Source organism: Martes martes, assembly GCF_963455335.1.
Source record: "Martes martes genome assembly, chromosome: 13".
In the NCBI taxonomy this organism is placed as follows: Eukaryota; Metazoa; Chordata; class Mammalia; order Carnivora; family Mustelidae; genus Martes; species Martes martes.
The window spans coordinates 60,995,962-61,017,215 of NC_137901.1; the positions used below are offsets into that span (position 1 = coordinate 60,995,962).

At 43.2% G+C, this 21,254-nt stretch overlaps 1 protein-coding gene across 1 annotated transcript in view; it reads left to right on the top strand.

Annotated features, from left to right (window-relative positions):
* The window catches only part of CEP192 (centrosomal protein 192), a 128,484-nt gene extending 118,002 nt beyond the window's left edge, over positions 1-10,482 (top strand). Inside the window, exons 42-46 of the mRNA XM_080822025.1 lie at positions 534-653; positions 1,117-1,238; positions 3,925-4,054; positions 4,528-4,586; positions 10,035-10,482. Of these exons, the coding sequence (XP_080678151.1) occupies positions 534-653; positions 1,117-1,238; positions 3,925-4,054; positions 4,528-4,586; positions 10,035-10,176 (573 nt within the window). The 3' untranslated portion in view covers positions 10,177-10,482. The remainder of the gene's footprint in view (positions 1-533; positions 654-1,116; positions 1,239-3,924; positions 4,055-4,527; positions 4,587-10,034) is intronic.
* The last annotated feature ends 10,772 nt before the right edge of the window (positions 10,483-21,254 follow it).

Genomic DNA, 21,254 nt, shown 5'->3' on the forward strand with positions numbered 1-21,254 from the left:
GATTAGTGGTTAATGTAGCTAATAGTATTTTTAACACTAAATTCGTTGATAAAGGAAGCACTTAACACTGGTAAACTTTATAAAATACTGTTTTTTAAATACTACAGCTTTCTCATTACTGACCTTTTTACAGATTGTACGCATACAGTTCGTGTGTATGACTTTGAGGTGTGTGGTTGGGGTAACCGGTTCTAGGCCTTAGGCCTTTACTGTGTGGCCAGCAGAGGGGTCCATAACCATTTCAGTGAAAGACTGGATTGTGTTTCTGGGGTTGACCTTCTTCATTTAGGTCTTGTACTTGACAGCTCTAGAATTTTTTGATAATGTAAAGAGCATTTGCATTTTGAGAACTGTGTTACATAGAGCCCTAAAGAAAAGTGTATCTTGAATCTGGTATAATCTTCTACCAAAAGAAGAGTTGTTCAAATTCCTTTCAGTTAGTGGCAAAACTAGCCAGTGCTAAATCATATACCAACTACATGGTGTGTGAGGCTTAGGGTCTAAATTTCTCCCCTGGGTATGTTGTTTTGTAGGTCTCCATCACTTTTTTGCCCAGAGATAGAGGGGATTATGCTCAGTTTTGGGATGTTGAGTGTCACCCCCTTAAAGAGCCTCACATGAAACATACCCTGAGATTTCAACTCTCTGGACAAGTGAGTATTACACTGAATTTAAGTAAATTATTGTGTGTGTATGTTAAAAACATTAAGTGAAACTGACATGGAAAACTGTCCTGAAAATGCAGACTATTTTCCTGGTATTATTCTAATCTCATTAATTCTGTTGTCTGGCCCTGTAATCTTAATTTTCTCATTTGCTTTTATTGATTGGCATGCCTTGAGGTCTGGGTTGGCTCTGTGAAATCTGTGTTTGACTTGATTAGGTAAGATTGTGTGTGTGTGTGTGTGTGTGTGTGTGTGTGTGTGTGTGTGTATATATATATAAAGAAGCTGAACAGGAAAAAATGTAGGGATTGCAGTTTAGGGAATTTAAAAATCTTAAGTTTTCTTTGAAAAATTGTGAAGGAAATAGTAGAATTCAACCGGGTAATTATCCATATATTTTCCAAGAATATTTATTTTTCCTCCCCCACCCTGTGATTTTTTTTTTATACAGAGTGTCAAAGCAGAAAATGAGCCTGAAAGTTCAAAAATTTTCACAAACTCCCTCATTAAACTAGATAATTTAGTTAAGTCCCGAAGACAAGCTGTGTCAGAGGCTTCTGCTCTCATACCCGGGTATGTTATCTTTGTTATTCTTATGACATTTTTTCCAGTACTTTATTGAGATATAATTACATTCAGTAAAATGCTCAGTGTCCTAACCTGTGAGTTCTCATGCATTGCTACCACTCGAGTCAAAATAGAGAATATTTATTTCACCCAGAGAGCTCTTACATATCCCTTTGCAGTCAGCCCCGCCCTCACCCCAGGATTTGTTCTTTTCTGATCTAGGTTGGTTTTGTCGAATTTTATACACATACACACTCCCTGACTCTGGCTTCTTTCATCACACATGTTTTTGGAATGCATTTGTGTTGTAGGGTGTACATCTAGTTTGTCCTTGAGTATTGTTTTATGTGATCATACCATAATTTATTCATTTTCCTGGTGACATTTGGGCGGCTTCTCATTTGGAGCCTATAATTATAAGTGAAGGTGCTATGAACACTACTGTATGTGTATTTTTGTGGACATACTTTTTTATTTCTTTTGGGTGAAAATACCTGAAGAGTAGAATTGCTGGGTCATATGGTCAGCATGTGTTTAACTTTAAAACAAACTGCCAAATAGTTTAACCAAAGTGACCATAACATTTTATGTTCCCAAAAAACATTGTACGAAAGTCGATTCTTGAAAACTTCTTTTTGGTGGGGGGCGCATCTGCTTTCAGCTTAAGTCATGATCTTGGGGTCCTGGGATCAAACCCCCGTGGGGCCCTCTGCTCAGTGGGGAGTCTGCTTCTCCCTGTCACTCCCTCTGTGCTTCCCCCACCCAAATAAATAAAATATTTTAAAAAATTCTTTAGTTTTTATTTAATAGCTTATTTGTTATATTTTTTAGTAATCTCTACACCCAATGTGGGGCTCGAACTCACAACCCCAAGATCAAGAGTTGCGCATGCTCCTCCAACTAAGCCAGCCAGGCACCCCTTAAAAACTTTTTAAAATGTGTTTTTTATACCAGTAGCTTACACAGCTCTAATGGTAATATTTAAGTATTTTGCCTAATAAACATGTTTCTTACAATCCTTAATTAACTAATACTTAGATCTAACTTTGTTCTGGAGGAAGACACTTGTAAGAAAAATATGTGTTAAGTACCTGCTAAATTTAATATTCATGTTGTTATTTATTTTCTAATGGGAATTTTGTAAGCATTGCATTTTGTAAGCAATGAGGCTCCTTTAAAGATTATGTGTTCTAACCACACTCTTTTGATGCTACGTATTCTTTTGTTCATCTCATCTTTACGGAGCGCACACCATGTGCTGGGTAGTGGAGGCAGAACTGCCCTAGTCCTTGTCTCCAGGGGCTTTACCTCCTAGAGAAGGAGCCACATCACAGATAGTCTCACTAATAGGCTTGATTACAACCTGTGGGAAGGACTGGAAGGAAATAAATGGGAAACAAGGGAAACATGACAGAGGGAGCTTGATGTGTGATACCTGGGAGGAGCCTCCCCGAAATGGGACCTTTAAGCTGAGGAGGATAAGTGGAAATGACGGCCATGATGAGCATAGGAGAAGTTCCTGACCTTGTAAGGACCAGGTAGTGGGGATCGTTGGCCCTTGAGGAACCAAAGGCAGCATCCAGGACTAGAGCCCAGAGGGAGGGAGAGTAGTGTGAGGTGAGCCAGAAGGCTGGTGGGCAGAGGCAGACTGTGCAGGGCCTCGCATGGTAGATATTAATTTGGGATTTATCTGGGAAGCTGTTGGAAGCCATGAATGACGTGATCAGATTTGAATATTTATAGAAAAATCCTCTGGCTGTGGTACAGTCTGATTAAGGAGGTAAGAGTATATATGGTAAAACAAGTCGGAGGCTATTTAAGTAGTCCAGGACTAAAGCAGTGTCCAGGAAGATGATGAGAAATGGACAGATTTGGGAGGTATATAGGAAGGAAATTTGAAGGATTCAGTGAATGGGTTCAGTAAGGGGGCTTGAGAGAGAAAGGGGATCAGACTTGGCTCCCAGACAGAAATACATAGTGGAGGGTCAGGTCTGAGAAGAAGGATCCCAGGTTTAGTCCGGATTTGTGGCATCAGATCACTGTGTGGTGACAGGCATGTTGCCCAGCAGCTCATTGTGAACTGAGATACAGATCTGGGAGTCACACGGGGGTGGGCTTGCTGGTTTACCGAGTTGGGATTTCTAGGGAGACTGCAGCGAGAGCAGTTAGAGGTGTCCGGGGCCAAGCCACAGGAGACAGCAGCAGTGGCAGTGAGGGCGTGGGGATGAGCCAGCACAGACTGAGCCTGGTGTATGCATCGCTACCGTCAAATGCTGCTGAGAGGCCAGAGCTTGTGTTCCACTGTCAGGGTAGTCTGTCCGGAAAAATGAAGATCGTCCAGCGGACTGCGCTCAGAGTGCTCTGGGTGAAGTGAACTAAGGTGACAGGAGCACCTGCATGCACATGGGCCATGAGGTGACCGGAGACCCAGTCCTCAGGGAGAAAGGGGCAGAGGTGGTGCTGTCATCTGTGTCCTGTCCCGCACAGCAGCCCACCCTGCACCTTATCAGAGAACTGTGCTGGGCATTCTGTCTTAATAGGGATTAGTGAAGTTGCCATTACAGAACTAATTTCCTGCTGAGCTGTGAGAGAAAATACAAATCGGAACACAAAACACTTCCTTGTCGAATACATATAAATTGTTTAAATTACTCTGGATTTTAAATAGTTGACTTTAAACCTGTTTCCAAAGCAGACAACTTGACTTGACGCACCGTGGAGTTTATGCCCCAGAAGATGTGTATCAGTTTCTGCCTACTAGGGTTGGGGAGTCAAGGACGTTGAAAGTCAACTTGCGAAATAATTCTTTCATTATGCACTCTGTAAGTTGGAAATAGTACTGTGGGTGTATTCAACTATTTAATAAATGTTTTCCTGATAATTTAGAAGCTTGTTTTATAAATTATACCTAAGTTTTAATAATTAATTTTTTAAATGCTTTATGCTGTATTTGAAAACTAACTCATGAGAAATTCATGACCCTTTATCTGAAAATTGAAAATATTTGGCATTTGTTTTCATATTTTCATTTTAAAATTTTTTCTCTTATTTTCTTTTTCTTCTGTACCATCACACCACCATATTTCTGGATAACATTTACTCTAGTCAGAACTAGAGTAAATTCATATTAAAATTATTTTAAATGTGTTTTCATGAGCATTTATTGTCTTACCTAATTTTGTGGCTATACTTAAATTTACTAAATACCTTTAATTAAAGAAATGCATGGTATGTTTACGTGTGCTCAAATATCTAACCTGCATAATTTAATAAAGTGTTTCATATTAAATTCCAGCTCAAGTTTTTAAGTCCCAGAGAGCCTTTCTACGTCAAACATTCAAAATATTCTTTGAGGTGAGTTTATTATAAATCAAAATGTTCTCATCCGAGTACAGGACTTCATTTTCAGGACTTCAGGATTTCTCCTGAGAGTTGGGCCTTATGAGCTCTCCCCCCTCCCATTATAGCCCGTCATCTCCATCACCAGCACCACAGAGCATTCCTTGTCATAAATTTTAATAAATGCTGAGGAACCTGCCAGGAAAGCATTTTATGACTGCCCACAAGTGTGCTTTTACTATGTAGCAACCCAAACTTTGTGGGATGTTTTGGATTTAGCATGTGATTCCTGTTACCCGGTATTTTGCCCATCATGTAAATACATAGAATATTAATTATCTTGTGATTTAGAATAATTTCTTCTTTAAATGTTATTTTTACTATGCTAAGGATCAGGGAGTTGAATTTTCAATAATTGGGACAAAACTGTCCCAGCTTAATTAGGAAAACTTTTATTGTGATATTTTTCCGGTTGTCATTCTTCAAATACCCTGTACTTCATCCCCCACCTTTTTTTAAAGATTTTATTTATTTATTTGAGAGAGAGAGTGCACAAGCCAGGGGGAGGGGCAGAGAGACAGGGAGAAGCAGGTTCCCCACAGAGAAAGAAGCCCGATGCGGGACTCCATCCCAGGACCCAGGGATCATGACCTGAACTGAAGGCAGACGCTTAACCAACTGAGCACCCGGCCGCCCTGAAATATCCTGTACTTCTTAAACCAGGTCCTTTTTCTCTTGCCACTCTTGCTACTTTTCGTTTTCCATATGATCTACATTTATTCCCGCCCCCCCACCCCGTAGAATCTACATTTAGATTGAAATCTCAAACTGGATTGTCACTGTTATGTAGAATTTTAACAATAGTGTTCTATCAGACTTAACACTGAAGAATAATTTTATCTCCATCTTTGAATCTTTAAGCCATTTAATTAATTATAAACTCTTTTATTTTAGTATTAGGTGATTCCAAAAACATGTTATGTTCCATGAAAACTTGGACCAGCCTGTGAATATTCTAGGACTGCCTCTGAGGCTCTAAGACTAGCAGAGCCATACTCTGGAAGGTTACCTGTATCTCTAGATACCGAAAAGATGCTGTGGGGGAGGCCCGTTCCCTCTCCTCTCTCTCTTTTCTCTCTTCACCTCTTCTACCTCCCCTCCCAGCCTCCGGACTGTAAAACCTGCTATTTGTGTACTTGAGGGTCCAGCACTTCCTTTGCCTCCCAGCGCCTGACCTAAGGGTACAAGCTGTGCAAATCAAATAGTGAATGTATCTAGAAAGTTATCATAGGCTTCATCTCTCTAAGCCTCGGTTTCCTGATTTGTGAGAGACGACTGTGCTCCTGGCAGCCTGGGTTCATTAGGAGGAGGACATAAGCGATGTGCTGGTGTTAGCGTCTAGCCCTCGGGGGCACTCAGGAAGTGGTAGCATCTTGGGCGTTACTGACAATGCCTTCCTTTCAGCCAGCATCCCTGGTGAGGTCCGTCAGGACCAACCCTATGGATTTTAATGGAACGCAACATTTTTGTGTCCATGCTTTTCCTTTAATCCCTTCAACAGCCACGTGGAAGAGAAAGGCCCTAAGTTTTAAAAAACCAGTAGCTGCACATTTTCTAGTTTCTGCAGTCTTGAGTCCTTGACTCCCAGCAGCCTGTGGGCCTCCAGTTAATGAGGCTTTGCCCGACTGATTGAGGACTGGTGATGTTAGACTGTGTGTTACCGTAGGTGGGCACTGCTAAACACATGAGTAAGTAGACCAAGTGAAGTAAACCCCAGGTCACAGAAAACTTCTCTCAAGACCCCTCCGTAGGCTGAAATTTTACATAAAGTTCAGCAGAAAAGCTGGTTTCTTTGTACTTGAGAATGACTTCTTTCAGCTTTGGAGAGGAAGCAAAACTCCGCTACAGTATCTCACTTGAAAATTTTTACCACAAAACTGAAATAGTGCTGCCTGTTCTTACTGTAATGGTTAGTGCTTTTGTGTTTATCCCACTTTGACTTTGCACAGGGGCTCATGAAATACAAATGCTGGTTCAGAGCAAGGGTTAGCTTGCCTTGGCAGGTGGAACGGAATCTGTTCTGAGAATCTGAGAAGCAGTTCCCAGCTTTGCATTAGTGATGTTTTTGTTCATTGATCACTCTCTGCTCTACGACACCATGAACTCCAGCCTTCCAGAGTAATACTGTGACTTTAGTCATCTGTAGAGAACTTGAGGTGATCCGTGCCTCACTCCAGATAGGCACCTTCCCCGGGGCAGTCGTGAGGCCTGGCAGGGCTGCTCGGGTTAAGTTCTCGCACTGAACTGTGGAAGTGGCCCGAGGCCTTTGGGATATAAACCGACTGCCACAGAAGTAGGAGAGCTTCCTTTGGAGGCCACAGGGGTTTTGCCTAGTTCAGAGGTGGGGAGCATGGATGTATGTTGGGGATATAGCCCCCTTAAAGCAGTAGATTATAAAGAAGGTAATAGGGGAAGGAAACCCTGATTGTCAATTTTTTGTAAAGTTTGTTTTTGGGGTTCCAGGTGATCATTTCTGTCCTAGCTCTGTAAAAAGAATTCGTTTACGTTCCCACTCAGCCCTGAAAAGCATTCTTTCTGCTCACCTATTGTTTTATTCGACTCTAATCTGCTGAGACATTATTGGAATGCATTTCCCATCTCCTGTGCCCACATCTGCATGCACCCTGCATCCTGGCCGCTCCTGCTGCTGGGCTGCCAGACCCTGCTGGGTCATCCCAGGGGGAGGTCACAGCCAGGGACAGCGCTGTCATTGAGCCATCGTTACTTCTTACCAACACGCAGGAGCCAAGGAGTTTGTCTCCTTTTCACTTTCTTTGGTAATGATGGTATCTTGACTGTGCTAACGGGCTCCTTTTTCCCTACACAGAGTATTCCTTTACAATTAAAAAAAAAGGAAGAAACCTGGTTTATATACTTCGTATGTTCTGTAGACGGGGGTGTGTAGTTAAGGACGTGGTTTAGAGTGCTCTACCACAGCTCCTGCTTCCCTCTTGGCTGCGTCTTTGCTCTAACATTAGTCCTCAGCTAGTGAGGGATTTTGAACGAGACCTTTCCTCTGGCTACAGCATACTTTACTCTGCCTTTTCCCTCTTAAGTGTGTGTGTGTGTGTGTGTGTGTGTGTGTAAGAGAGAGAGGTTAAAGAGATAATAGTACAAGGTACTGTGTTTAAAACATCTAGAGCTTATTAAATTCACAGTTCTTTCTAAATTACATTCTAGTTTATTCAGAGTATCTGTAAATCTAAAAACACATTTTCAGCTGAATATAGAACAGTTCTATGCCCCATATTAAAATTTGTTAATGATGGGTCTGTCAGATTTATTTCAGGATACTTTATTTTAGTAATTTATAAGTTACTTATAATTTCTGTTATAACTTACGCCTCTTAAGTTGGCAAATTGTACATTGTTCTGGGTACTGAAATGCAAACATGAAAGATAAAATAGTAGTTTGTCAGTGCTAGGGACTAGGTACCATTTTTAAAAAGGCACATTAGGGCCGCCTGGGTGGCTCAGTGGGTTAAAGCCTCTGCCTTCAGCTCAGGTCATGATCCAGGGGTCCTGGGATCGAGCCCCGCGTTGGGCTCTCTGCTCAGCAGGGAGCCTGCTTCACCCTCCCTCTCTGCCTGCCTCTCTGCCTACTTGTGTTCTCTCTCTTTCTCTCTCTGTCAAATAAATAAAATCTTTTAAAAAAAATAAAAATTAAAAAGGCACATTAGCTTTGATACAGGAAATTAGACTATAATGCATTTGGGGAAAATAACCCAGACTTTTAAAATCTGTGTGTGTGTGCATACATTTTTAAAATTCTGCCTTTAAATATCCAGGGAAAGGGCTTTGAAATACTAAAACTGTTTTCTAAATTTCTAGCCCACTACAGTTGTACACCCAAAAGCTAACACTGTACTGAGTTTTACCAGGAAATATACTGGAAACAAAAGCATAAATCAGTTCTGATTGCTGAACTTTAAAACATGTAGTTCATAGATGAGACTTAGGGATGAAGTACCTTCCCTCTGAGGAAAGTCAAAAGCTACTAATTTTCACTTAAGACAATTAAGACTAAAAGTGACATCACATAGGCTGTGATAAAATATTTGTGGTCTCATTCATCATGGGAATAAAGGTTTATTTTTGAATTTCTTGGGACCTAGTTTTATGAACAAAAACTTCCCAACATAATACTTTTTTTAAAGAGACGTATTTCTCAGAGAGAAGGTATGTGTGAGCGGGAGAAGGGGCAAAGGGAGATGGAGAGGGTCAGAATCTCAAGCAGACCCCCTGCCAAGTATGGAGCCTGACACAGGGCTTGATCTCATGACCCTGAGATCATGACCCGAGCCAAAATCAAAAGGCAGATGCTCAACCAACTGAGCCACCCAGGCCCCCAACGTAATAGTCTTAAACACAGGGTGCTCTTTACCTGCCTTTATATATATAGTTGACCCTTGAACAATGCGAGGTTAGGGGCGTCGACCTCCATGCAGTGGGAAATCTCTGTATTACTTTTGACTCCCCCAAAACTTAACTTGTAATGGTCTACTGCTGGCCAGAAGCCTTCCCAATAAGAGTTAATATATTTTCATATGTATGTTATGTGCTATATTCTTACAATAAGGCAGAGAAAAGAAAATGTGGTCAAGATAATCAGAGAAAATACATTTATGGTACTACACTTTTTTGAGGAAAAAAAATGCTCAGGTAAGTGGACTGCTCAGTTCAATCCTGTGGTGTTCAAGGGTCAAATGTAATCTGAAATTTTCAAGAAAACTTTTTATAAAAGTTCCTAACAGTCCTGGGGTGCCTGGGTAGCTCAGTGGGTTAAAGCCTCCGCCTTCGGCTCAGGTCATGATCTCAGGGTCCTGGGATCCAGTCCCGCATCGGGCTCTCTGCTCAGCAGGGAGCCTGCTTCCCTCTCTCTCTCTCTGCCTGCTTCTCTGCCTGCTTGTGATCTCTGTCAAATAAATAAATAAAATCTTTAAAAAAAAAAAAAAGTTCCTAACAGTCCTGGAGCAGAACCTGTACAGCCCTGCCCTGTTACTGGTGGGCATGGGACAGGTTGGTGTACTATCCTTCCGGTTGAGTATGCTGCTGGAGGAAGTCGGGCAGGATCCTGTCAGGTGTCCTCTCACCCGCCTCTGCAGACAGAACCCAGAGTTCCATACACAATAGGACAGACCTCTCCTCTCCCTTCTTCTATTGGGTAGCCAGGAATATATATGCAATACTATTTAAATCTGATTTTAGATTATCCTCTCCCCGGCCAGTTTCTTAGTAATAGCATCAAAGAAATGAGAACCCAATTTAAATGGAACATAACAATACTAAGTTTTTTCACGAAAACCGACTGTGCGCTCTGCTATGCTTCGTGTTTATGAATGTGGCAGGGGATGCACGTGCTGCTGGAGCTTCAGGCCAGTGACCTTTCCTTTCTCTTTACAGAGCCCAGCATTACATCAACATGCCTGTGCAGTTCAGACCAAAGGCAGTGGGCAAATTTGAAGCTTTGCTTGTTATCCAAACAGACGAAGGCAAGAGTGTTGCTATTCGACTAATGGGTGAAGCTCTTGAAAAAGTTAACTAGATACCTTTTGTGTAAAGTAAATTACATAAGTTATATTTTGGTAACTTTGTTTTTTTACACTACGATATTCTTTTGTATATATTTTGTAAGATTGACTTGATATGTATAACTAGATTTTGGTTTGTTTGTCTTGAGAAACTAATACTGAAGACCCGACTAAAATATCATGTATGTAGCCTACAGTATTGTACTTAACTTTTTTATGGGGGAGAAGAGAATTTTATTTTTGCATTGATTATGATACTCTGAACAAAAACGGTGTATGTTTTAATGTGGTATACCCAGAAATAAATGTAATTTCCACTGAACCTGTCTTTTTTATATGATGTCTTACAGAAATCAGAATATTGCTTTATTCTGCTAATTATTTTCTCAAGCTGCTGGGTCTATTTTGTGATTTTTTCCCTCCATTACACAGTTTCCTTTCCTCTAAGAAATCCCTTCTCTGGTCCTTCTGTCTTTTAGCTAATTGCCCAGACTGGAAAGGAAGTGTACTTTTAAAGAAAGTGTTTTTCTCCAAAGTAGGGGAATTCGTATTCTCTGCAAATACATTGGAGAGGTTGATGTAGTTTAAAATAGCATTTATTGTAATTAAAGTTAAATGGGACAGCTGCTCCAGAACCCTTCATAGAAGGAAGGCTCCACAAGTAGGTGCTGTTGGAGAGACCGGGAGTTGCCGAGGGGGCAGAAGTACCCTATTGTGGCGTCTTTAGCTGTGAGGTGGAAAAGGCGTGACACGGACTTGGTTTTACCCAGAAAGACCATGATTATGAATTGCTTCTCAACCATTACTGTTAAGTCTCCTGAGCCCCAGCTAACAGCCTTGTTGTTGGGAGCAGCAAAATCCCAGATTGTGAGCAGTTGTGTGGTGGCTCAGGGTGATCACAATTGGATGTTATTGATGGAGCAGAAAGACTGGAACATGCAAGAAGCTTCCTGGATGGCTTCAGTCTGCAATAGTTTGGAACCAGTGATGGTAAGCTAGAGCTAGAAAAACAAATTTCTTTTCTCTCTCTGAAATCAGTACGTCCTTAGAAGGGGGGGATTGGCGCCTAGAAGGCTCAGTCGGTTAGGCATCCAACTCTTGGTTGGTTTCAGCTCAGGTCATGAAATCAAGCCCCACATCAAGTATGGCGCTCTGCTTGAGATTCTCTCTCTCCCTTTGCCCCTCCCCCCACTTGCACACACACTTTCTCTATAAAAAATAAATATTAAAAAAAAATTTCTTCTTTCCTCTTCTACCTTATTTTCTCTTGCTTAGAAATTCTTTCTTAGAAATCAAATTTATAGGGGCCGCCTGGGTGGCTCAGTTGTTAAGTGTCTGCCTTTGGCTCAGGTTGTGATCCTGGGGTCCTGAGATTGAGTCCCGCATTGGGCTCCCTGCTCGGCAGGAAACCTTTTCCCTCTCCCTCTGCCCCTGCTTGTGTTCCCTCTCTCACTGTCTCTCTCTCTTTGTTAAAGAAATGAATAAAATCTTTAAAAAAATCAAATTTATAAAAACATATATTTTAACATTTTATAAGATAAAAAATATAACATTTTATAAAATATAAAATAAAAACATTTATATTTTAATACAAGTTAAACAGTTGTTGCTGTTACTGATATTGCCCTACTCCAATTTGGATTTCATACATCAAATGTGGGTGACTTCATGCTTCAGTGTGTTAATTTGGTAACATTCAGCCTCAAAAATTTTGAAATAGTGGTATTACCTTTTTATTTTTTTAAAGATTTTGTTTATTTGAGAGAGAACACAGAGCAAGAGAGAGAGAGAGCATGAGTTGGGGGAGAGACAGAGAGGGAAAGAGAAGCAAACTCCCCACTGAGGAGGAACACCCCCCCAACATGGGGCTCGATTCCAGGACACTGGGATCATGACCTGAGCTGAAGGCAGACGCTTCACCAAATGAGCCACCCAGGTGCCCCAGTGTTGCTTTTTAAAAAATGTTTGCCATGGTCTTTCAGTTCCTCAGGGTTGTTACATTTCTGTGGAACCATCACTCTGCCTTTTAGATTATACTCAGGAGGCCAAAAAAAGGGGGAGTGGGGGTTAAGCAAACAAAAAACTTTAAGTGACTCTCCTGTAGACCATATGCCTTTATGGATATTCATTTCTTCCTGTGCCTCTGTGTTTTGGAAGCTGGATGCTTGGAGTTTCGAGAGCAGTTGAACATGAACCAGTGATTGACTGCAGCCAGTCATCGCCATAAAGCAGCTGTGACCACTGGCTCCCTTCACTGTGATCTGCAGTGTGGAAGAGCATCTGATAGGCAAAGTTACCGTATCTACTTTCCCTAATTAGCTTTCCATCTAGAAGCTGGTCCCCCTTCTTTCCCATTCCTTCCCAGATCGAAACCTGGAGTCTTACCCTCTCCTCTGAGCTTCAAACTCAGCTGGACATTTCCAGGTGGTTCTCGAATAGGCATCTCAAACTTTGGATTCCTTCCCTACCTCAAAGATGTTCTCTCCAGCTTTCCTCGTCTCCATAGATGTCCTCACTCTCCATCCAATTTCTTAGCTAAAACCCTAGGTTTGGGTGTTTTACCCTCATCCCCATCAACTCTACTGAATGTGTCTCACAGAAGTCCTTCAGTCTGTGTCCAGGGGTGACCACTATAGTCCATGCCACCATCCTCACTCTCATCCCGCTGCCATAGTCCTCTCACCACACTGCTGCTGGTGCTCCTGCCTCAGGAAGCCCTTCTCCACCAGCAGGCAGAGTTAACATTGATAAAAATGTAGACCAGAGCCAAGGCCCCGTGCCTAAAATGCGTTATTACATTACACATGGCCTGAGTCCACAACTCACTTCCTTGTTGGCCTAGGAGGTTACTGGTCCTCTGGCCTCTCTGCCTCCCCCTGAGGCCTCATCCACTCTCCAAACACTTTGCACCAGCTCTGTGTCTTTTGTTTTTTGGCTCAGTCATGAGGGCCTTCTTGCCTGCTGGACACTTGGCCTCTAAAGTTCTTCCCTCTATCTTGGCGTGGCTACTTCTTCCCCTCCTCAAGGGGGGCCTTTCCTGACCACTGTGTCCAGGAGAGTCCCTCCCTGTCTCACATCACACTTCTTGCTTCATATTACAACCCTGTCTCTTTCTTATATACTTGTTGACTAGTTTACTTGTCTCCCTCAAGAATGCAAGCTCTGTGTGACCACAGGCCTGGGCTCCCATCCTGATCACTACATTGCCAGACCTGGTCAGCCCCATGTATGTATGATATGACTGACCGCATTCATTGTTCTGGAAGATTCTCTGCACACTGTTCTGACCCAAAAGTCCAGCCATGCTTCTCACCAGCCCCAGTAAACATCATCCCAGGCTTCCCTGAAGATTTCTTACCTAGTTTCTCACCAGTCTCTGGTAGGTTGTTCCTCACCATAATAAGTGAACATTAATTGAGTGCTTCCTATGTGGCAGGTAGTGTCTCAAGTGCCCTCTATGCACTGTCCCCCTTAATTCTCATCAGCTTCATAGAGACAGACCCTTTCTTGACAGGGAGGCCTGAGAGAGAGAGGGTCAGAGGCCTTTATCCTGCTGTAGTCTCTGGTTACCTGTGACTGTACCTGGGAACAGACTGGTGGATCAGTAGCAGGCTGTGGGTGGTGCTGAGCCTCAGGAGGGCAGGATGGCCCCAATAGCCTGGCATGGATGAGCAAACTTGGGCTCAGACGATAGGCCAGGGCTGGGATCCAAACCTTGGTTTTTCTGACTTGGGTGCCTAGTTGAAGATAATAGAAACTGTTCTTACGGTAATTAGAGAAATTGTAACATTGGTATATGTCTTTAAAAGTTTGAATCCCTTTGGTTGTAAAGCAACCCTGAGATCACAGATTATTAGCACATTTGACACACAGTTGTGCTTCTCAGCCAGGGAAGATATTTTAGCAGGCAAGAAGTTCCGTAGGATTCAGGGATGATTAATGTGCATCATTACTGATTTAATTAGTCCAGAAATGAGACTAGGTAAGAGGGCATCTGTTTTTAGTCTTCAGTTAAACTCAGGGATAGTTTTCAGTTGCATTTCTGTACACAAGCAATGAGACAGAAGATAGAGAAATTGAGGAATCGATCCCATTTACAATTGCACCAAAAACCATAAGATACTTAGGAATAAACCTAACCAAAGAGATAAAGGATCTCCACTCTAAAAACTACAGAATGCTTATGAAAGAAGTTGAGGAAAGACCCAAAGAAATGGAAAAACATTCCTATTCATGGATTGGAAGAGCAAATATTGTCAAAATGTCTATGCTACCCAGAGTGATCTACACATTCAGTGCAATCCTTTTCAAACTACCATCGACATTCTTCACAGAGCTAGAACAAATAATCCTAAAATTTGTATGGAAGCAGAAAGGACCCTGAATGGCCAGAGGAATGTTGAAAAAGAAAACCAGGGGTGTCTGGGTGGCTCAGTCAGTTAAGCATCTGCCTTCCGCTCGGGTCACGATCCCAGGGTCCTGGGATTGAGCTTAAATTGTGCTTCCTGCTCAGCAGGGAGTCTTTTTCTCCCTCTCCTTCTGCCCCCACTCGTGTGCTCTCTCTTTCTTGCTCACTCTCTCAAGTAAAATCTAGAAAGGAAGGGAAGAGAAGGAAGGAAGGAGAAAAGAAAGAAAAAGGAAGGAAAGGAAGGAAGAGAGAGGAAGGAAGGAAGAAAGAAAGGAGAAAGGAAAACAGAAAACCAAAGCTGGTGGCATCACAATGCCAGACTTCAAGCTCTATTACAAAGCTGTCATCATCAAGAGCATGGTACTGGCACAAAAACAGACACATAGATCCATGGAACAGAATGGAGAACCCACAAATGGACCCTCAACTCTGTGGTCAACTAATCTTCGACAAAACAGGAAAGAATATCCAATGGAAAAGGGACAGTCTCTTCAAAAAATGGTGCTGGAAAAATTGGACAGCCACATGTAGAAGAGTGAAACTGGACCTCTTTCTTACACTGTACACAAAAACAGACTTAAAATGGATAAAAGACCTAAATGTTTGACAGGAATCCATCCAAATCTTGAGAACGCAGGCAGCAACCTCTTTGACCTTGGCAACAGCAACTTCTTGCTAGACATGTCTCCAAAGGCAAAAGCAAAAATGAACTATTGGGATTTCATCAAGATAAAAAGCTTCTGCACAGTAAAGGAAACCATCGGCAAAACTAAAAGGCAGCTACAGAATGGGAGAAGACATTTGCAAATGACGTATTAGATAAAGAGCTAGTATCCAAAATCTATAAAGAACTTAGCAAACTCAACACCCAAAAAACCCCCCAAAAAATCCAGTCAAGAAATGGGCAGAAGACATGAACAGACATTTCTCCAAGGAAGACATAGAGACATTGTCCAAGGAAGACATTCTCCAAGGAAGACATGGTCTGTTGGCCAACAGACACATGAAAAAAACGCTCCACATCACTTGGAAATACAAACCAATACCAATGAGATACCACCTCATACCAGTTAGAATGGCAAAAATTATCAAGACAGGAAACAACAAATGTTGGTGAAGATGCAAAGAAAGGGGAATCCTCCTACACTGTTGGTGGGAATGCAAGCTGGTGCTGCCACTCTGGAAAACAGTATGGAGGTTCCTCAAAAAGTTAAAAATAGGGGCGCCTGGGTGGCTCAGTGGGTTGAGCCTCTGCCTTCGGCTCAGGTCATGATCTCAGGGTCCTGGGATTGAGCCCCGCATCAGGCTCTCTGTTCAGCGGGCAGCCTGCTTCTCCCTCTCTCTTTGCCTGCCTCTCTGCCTACTTGTGATTTCTCTCTGTCAAATAAATAAATAAAATCTTTAAAAAAAAAAAAGTTAAAAATAGAGCTACTCTACAACCCAGCAATTGCACTACTGTGTATTTACCCCAAAGATACAACTGGAGTGATCTGAAAGGTCACCCGCACCCCCAATGTTTATAGCAATGATGTCCACAATAGCCAATATGTGGAAAGAACTTAGATGAATGGATAACGAAGGTGTGGGGGATGTGTGTGTATACATACATATATACAGATGCATACACAAGGGAATACTACTCAGCCATCAGAAAGTATCAATACTTACATTTACATTGATGTGGATAGAACTGGAGGGGATTATGCTAAGGTCAGAGAAAGATAATTATATGGTTTCACTCATATGTGGAATATAAGAAACCTGCAGGTATCCTATTGCCACAGCCTGCTACCAATCCACCAGTCTTTTTGCAGACACGGTCACAGGGGCTTGGAAGGCCTCTGACCCTCTTGCCCCCAGACCTCCCTTCTGAGAAAGGGTCTGTATCTGCAATAAAGCTGATGAGAATTAAGGGGGACAGTGCATAGAGGGCACTTGAGACGCTACCTGTCACATAGGAAGCACATGATTAATGTTCACCTGTTATGATGAGGAATGATCTACCAGAGACTGGTGAGAAACCAGGTAAGAAATCTTGGGGGAAGCCTCGAAGTACAGTCTAGCAGGTCAAAAGGCAGTGAGTGAATCCTGCCAACCACCAAGTAAATGAGCTTGAAAGTGGGCCCTTCCCCAGTTGAGCCTTCAGACAAGACCCTAGTCTAATCCAACACCCTGATTGTAGCCTGTGAGAGACTCCAAACCCCAGCTGCTAAGCCGCCCCCAATTCCTAACCTATAGGAACTGAGATCATACATGCTTGTTGATTAAGCCACTAAGTTTGTGGTAATTTGTTAGGAGGCAGAAGATACGTAACATGGTGATGCTTAGTGAAAAAAAATAACCATTGCCAATGGAACAAGCTCATACAAATCAGCTGCATTGGTAAATCATTATATGTAACAGATGGAGAGAGTCCAACAACTATAGATCCTTTAGTGATTAGAAGACTCTCTTTTAATCCCCAAATGGACCCTCCCTTTTACGCCCAAGTAAAGATCTGGGCATACTGGAACCAAGAATCCTGTAAGTTTTCAAATGCACACCAACGGACTGCAAGCATTTAGAGCTTCCTGAGCTCTAAGGGAAACAGAAGGAGAGTCTGTGTTACTTGTCTGGGGTGGCCAGAGGGATGGGCTTGTTTAGATAGGAGGGTGTGTGGGGTCGGTGGCCCACACCTGATGGGGCACCCATTTGGAAGTTGACAGCTGAGAGACTCCAGCTTTGAGGAGAGTGACATTGAGGGGAAGGAGGAGCTAGGTGAGCCCTCCTTGGAATGTCTATAACTTTTATTTCGACAGCCAGCGCCTACCCTGAAAGGTATGTGTAAGCAAACGAAAGTGATTGTGTTGAATTCTAAAGGCACGCTTGGCATACAACGCCTAAGGCAGCTTTCTTCTTCCTATGACTTCAGGTGGGACGGGAAGCCTTGTGCTGCTTGATTCAGCCAGATTCTCCTTATATTGTGGTTGACCCACATAACTGCCCTTGCGTAGGGATCAGTGTGCGGAAATGCTGTCTTGTATGCTTGGCTGTGCATGAGGCTTGGGCCCTGAGAAGCTTTGGCACCAGAAACACCCCCGTCATCCGAACGGACTCACAGCAGGCATCCCCCAGATCTGTGGGGGGTGGGTGTAGGCCTGCTGGGGGCTGGGAGAGGGCACCAGTGCCACTGGGCTGTGGCACAGCTTTGCAGAGGGCACCTCGATCAACAGAGCACTCTATCCTCAGTCTTGGAAGTTGGTTCTTTAGCAGCTTCTTGGGGAACCGTCTTCGTTGAAACACCCAGAAAGTCCAGTTTATTCTGCTGCTGGGGCCACGCATGCCCTCAGTCCTCTGTTCCAGCCGGGCTTCCCCCTCACTCGATCTGCCACATGCCGACCCCAACCCCACTCCGGGATGGGCCTCCCAACACTTTCTCCCTTTCAGGGGGACACTTTCCGCACAGGAGGACCTTTCTTACCTCCCTTCCAGGCCCTCAGGGAAGATGGCCCCATGACTAATGGGTAATAGTGCTGAACAATTCTCTATTGAGTGTCTGTTCCATACAGTCAACTAGAAGCACCATGAAGGCAGAGACCAGGGCTGTCTGGTTTACTTCAAAAGGCTCTGTGTGTATATTTACGTGAAAATACTAAGAATGTATGCATAATAACATAGGAATGGATGGACCCTTGTTTAATATGTATTTAATGATGTACTTCTTTCTTTCTCTTTTTAAGTAGGCTCCACTCCCAATGTGGGGCTTGAACTCATGACCCTGGGATCAAGAGTCATGTGCTCTAGCAACTGAGCCAGCCAGCTGCCCTAATATGATGATGTACTTCTATCTTGAGCCACGAGCAAGTGGTGCTAACGGAGCAGCGCCGGAGTCAGGAGCAGGGTAGCCTGTCGACAGCACAGCTATCACGAGGTGTGGCCCTGGACGCCTACTTGTTGGCCCCGGGCAGGTGGACAAGGGCAAGAGGTGAGATGGCTCAGCCGGGTGATGTCAGTGTTGATGTGGGTTTCCGAGATAATTTCCTCTAAAAATTATAAACATCAAGAGAATTCAGTCTTGGGACTGGCACCAAATCAATATACAAAAATCCATCTTTCCATACATGAGAAGATAATAACAGACAGTCACAATATAGTGGGAGACAAGTTAAAACTCCTAGGAATAAATGTGTAAAGGAATGTGTAAAATGTATATGAAGGAGACTTGAAAGTCTCCCTGGAGGGAACCGAAGGAAGCTCAAAGAGGAGGAAGGTCACAGGCCCACGTCACCTCTGGGTGGGACCCTGGAGCTGTGGTCACGCATGCCTGCCTGGTGGCGTCCCCCCACGACAAACGCTTTGCACTCCCTCCTGGGTGGGAGCTCTCCACAAACACAGGGAAGGGCCTCAACCTCGTCTGTGGCACCATGGGGCTTGGAGCTGGGCCCACAACTGACTGTCCACCTGCCACATCTTTGCTCTTGCCTCAGCCTTCCTTAGGGCACCTCCATCAACCTAGCATCTCCTTTTTTTAAAGGATAAAACCCTACACTTAACGTATATCTTCATTAGGATTTTACAAGTCCTTTTAACTGCTCTAAAGTTCGGTGAGGATTATATAACAATCATTACTGCTTTAGTTACAAAGTTGATTTTTCTTTAAGATTTTATTTATTTATTTGACAGAGAGAAAGCACAAGCAGGGGGAGCAACAGGCAGAGGGAAAAAGAGAAGCAGCCTCCCTGCGGGAGGCTCCGCAGGGAGCCCGATGCGGCGCTTGATCCCAGGACCCCAGGATCATGACCCGAGCTGAAGACAGACCCTTAACTGACTGAGCTACCCACGTGCTCTCAAATGTCACCCCCAAAATGCCGTTCTCCTCAATTTCAGTGTGTGAATGGGAGGCTCATTAGGAATACGTATTTTGCATTATTGTGGAATCTGCTTTTGAAAAAAAAGATCCAATAATTAAATCTGTCCATTCTCCCTAAGCTGATCTCATATTTAATGTGTTTCCAGTGACAATACCTACAAAGTATTTTTTAAGGGAAAAAGGACTCTAATGTTGATGTGGAACAAGGCCGTGCACAAGTGCCCAGGAACAGTGCAGAAAAAAGGCAGTGAGGGAGGGGGGCTCCAGCTGTTGGCCCCTCCAGCCCTTGGAGAGAGAGCAGGCAGCCCTCTCCAGCCTCAACTCCAGCTCCCTCGGGAGGAGGAATCAGCTCTGGGCCTTCTCCCCTCCATCTGAGGGCTAAGGGCCGGGGACGCTGCCTGTCGGGGCCGCTGCCTTCCTTCAGGACAGAAAGTACTAGGAAGCAACATAGCAGCAAGGAAGCTTATATTTGATCTTCCCATCTGTCAGGGGAAATCTGTGGGATTCGTTGGCCACTTCAAGCCATAACAACAGTAATTAAGATGGCCTGCGTGAGACTGGTTTATGAAAAATTAAGGAAACAGAATGGACTCCAGAAAGACCCAAATATATACAGAAATTTAATATATGGTGGCATTTTTGTGAGGAAAAGATGAGTTATCCCAACATATCTTCCAGATGAATTTTACGTTAAAAATGAAATTATAGAAGTCCCAGAAGAAAATATGGGACAGGAATTTCAGTAAACTTCTAATTATGAAACAAAAACTAGAAGTTCTGTAAGGAAGACTGATAAATTCAACCACATACAAATAAACACAAATTAAAATGTTCTGGGTGGAGAAAACCTTTTGTCATTGTCAAAAGACAAATGACGAGCTGGGGAGAAATTTACAACAATTGTGTAAAGAGGCTTCAGATATTAAGAAAAAAGCAATTCAATAGAAATACAGGCAAAAGACATGGGCAGGTAGTTAACAGAAAGAGAACACAAATAACTTTAACATTTTTTTAAGTAAGCATGCTAGTCAACTTTTAAATGATCTCAATCTCAAGTGTCTGTACGGATGCATTTGTCTTTCTCACTCATTGGGTGGGTGGGAGGTGTCATACCGGATATGGTATATCCCACCTACGCATAGGCGTGGCAGGGCCAGGCTCCAGGCTGCCTGTGGTTCAGATAGCTCCTGTGTTTCTCCCTCGCCATGGCCAGTAGGGGTCATGTTCTCCTCAGGGTGAGACTCGAGACACAGGTGGCCTAGCAGACACATGCCAGGACTCCGAAGGCCTTGACTTGGAACTAGCTCTTCTCACTCCCTGCCGCTGCCTTCTCGTGGGTCAGAGCATGTCACACAGGCAAACCCAACGTGGGGGCCTAGAAGGTGTGGGGTGTAATTCTATGTATTACAGTAGGTCATGAAGGATGTGGAACAACAGCCACATTTGCCATGATGGATATTTTTTTGAACAAGTAATTCAGGCACGTGGTATGAAACCCAAAAGGTTTATAGTAAGTGAGTCTGCTCACATCTGCCCATTAGCCGTGGAATTACTTTAGAAGCAAACGAGCGTGTCAGTTTCTTGCCTTTCCTGGGTGTGTGTGTGAGAGAGAGAGAGAAAGCACATGCATATATCAGGCCGACACTGTTCAAATCCCACCAACTTCCTTCACTGGTTCTGTGACCTTGGGCAAATTGGACCTGTGCTTCATTTCCTCACTAGTACAATACCAGTACTAGTATCCATTTCCTAGATTTTTTATGAAGATTAGTAAATATTTTTAAAGTGCTGAGAACAGTGCCTGACACATAATAAATGACATAAAGTTGTATATA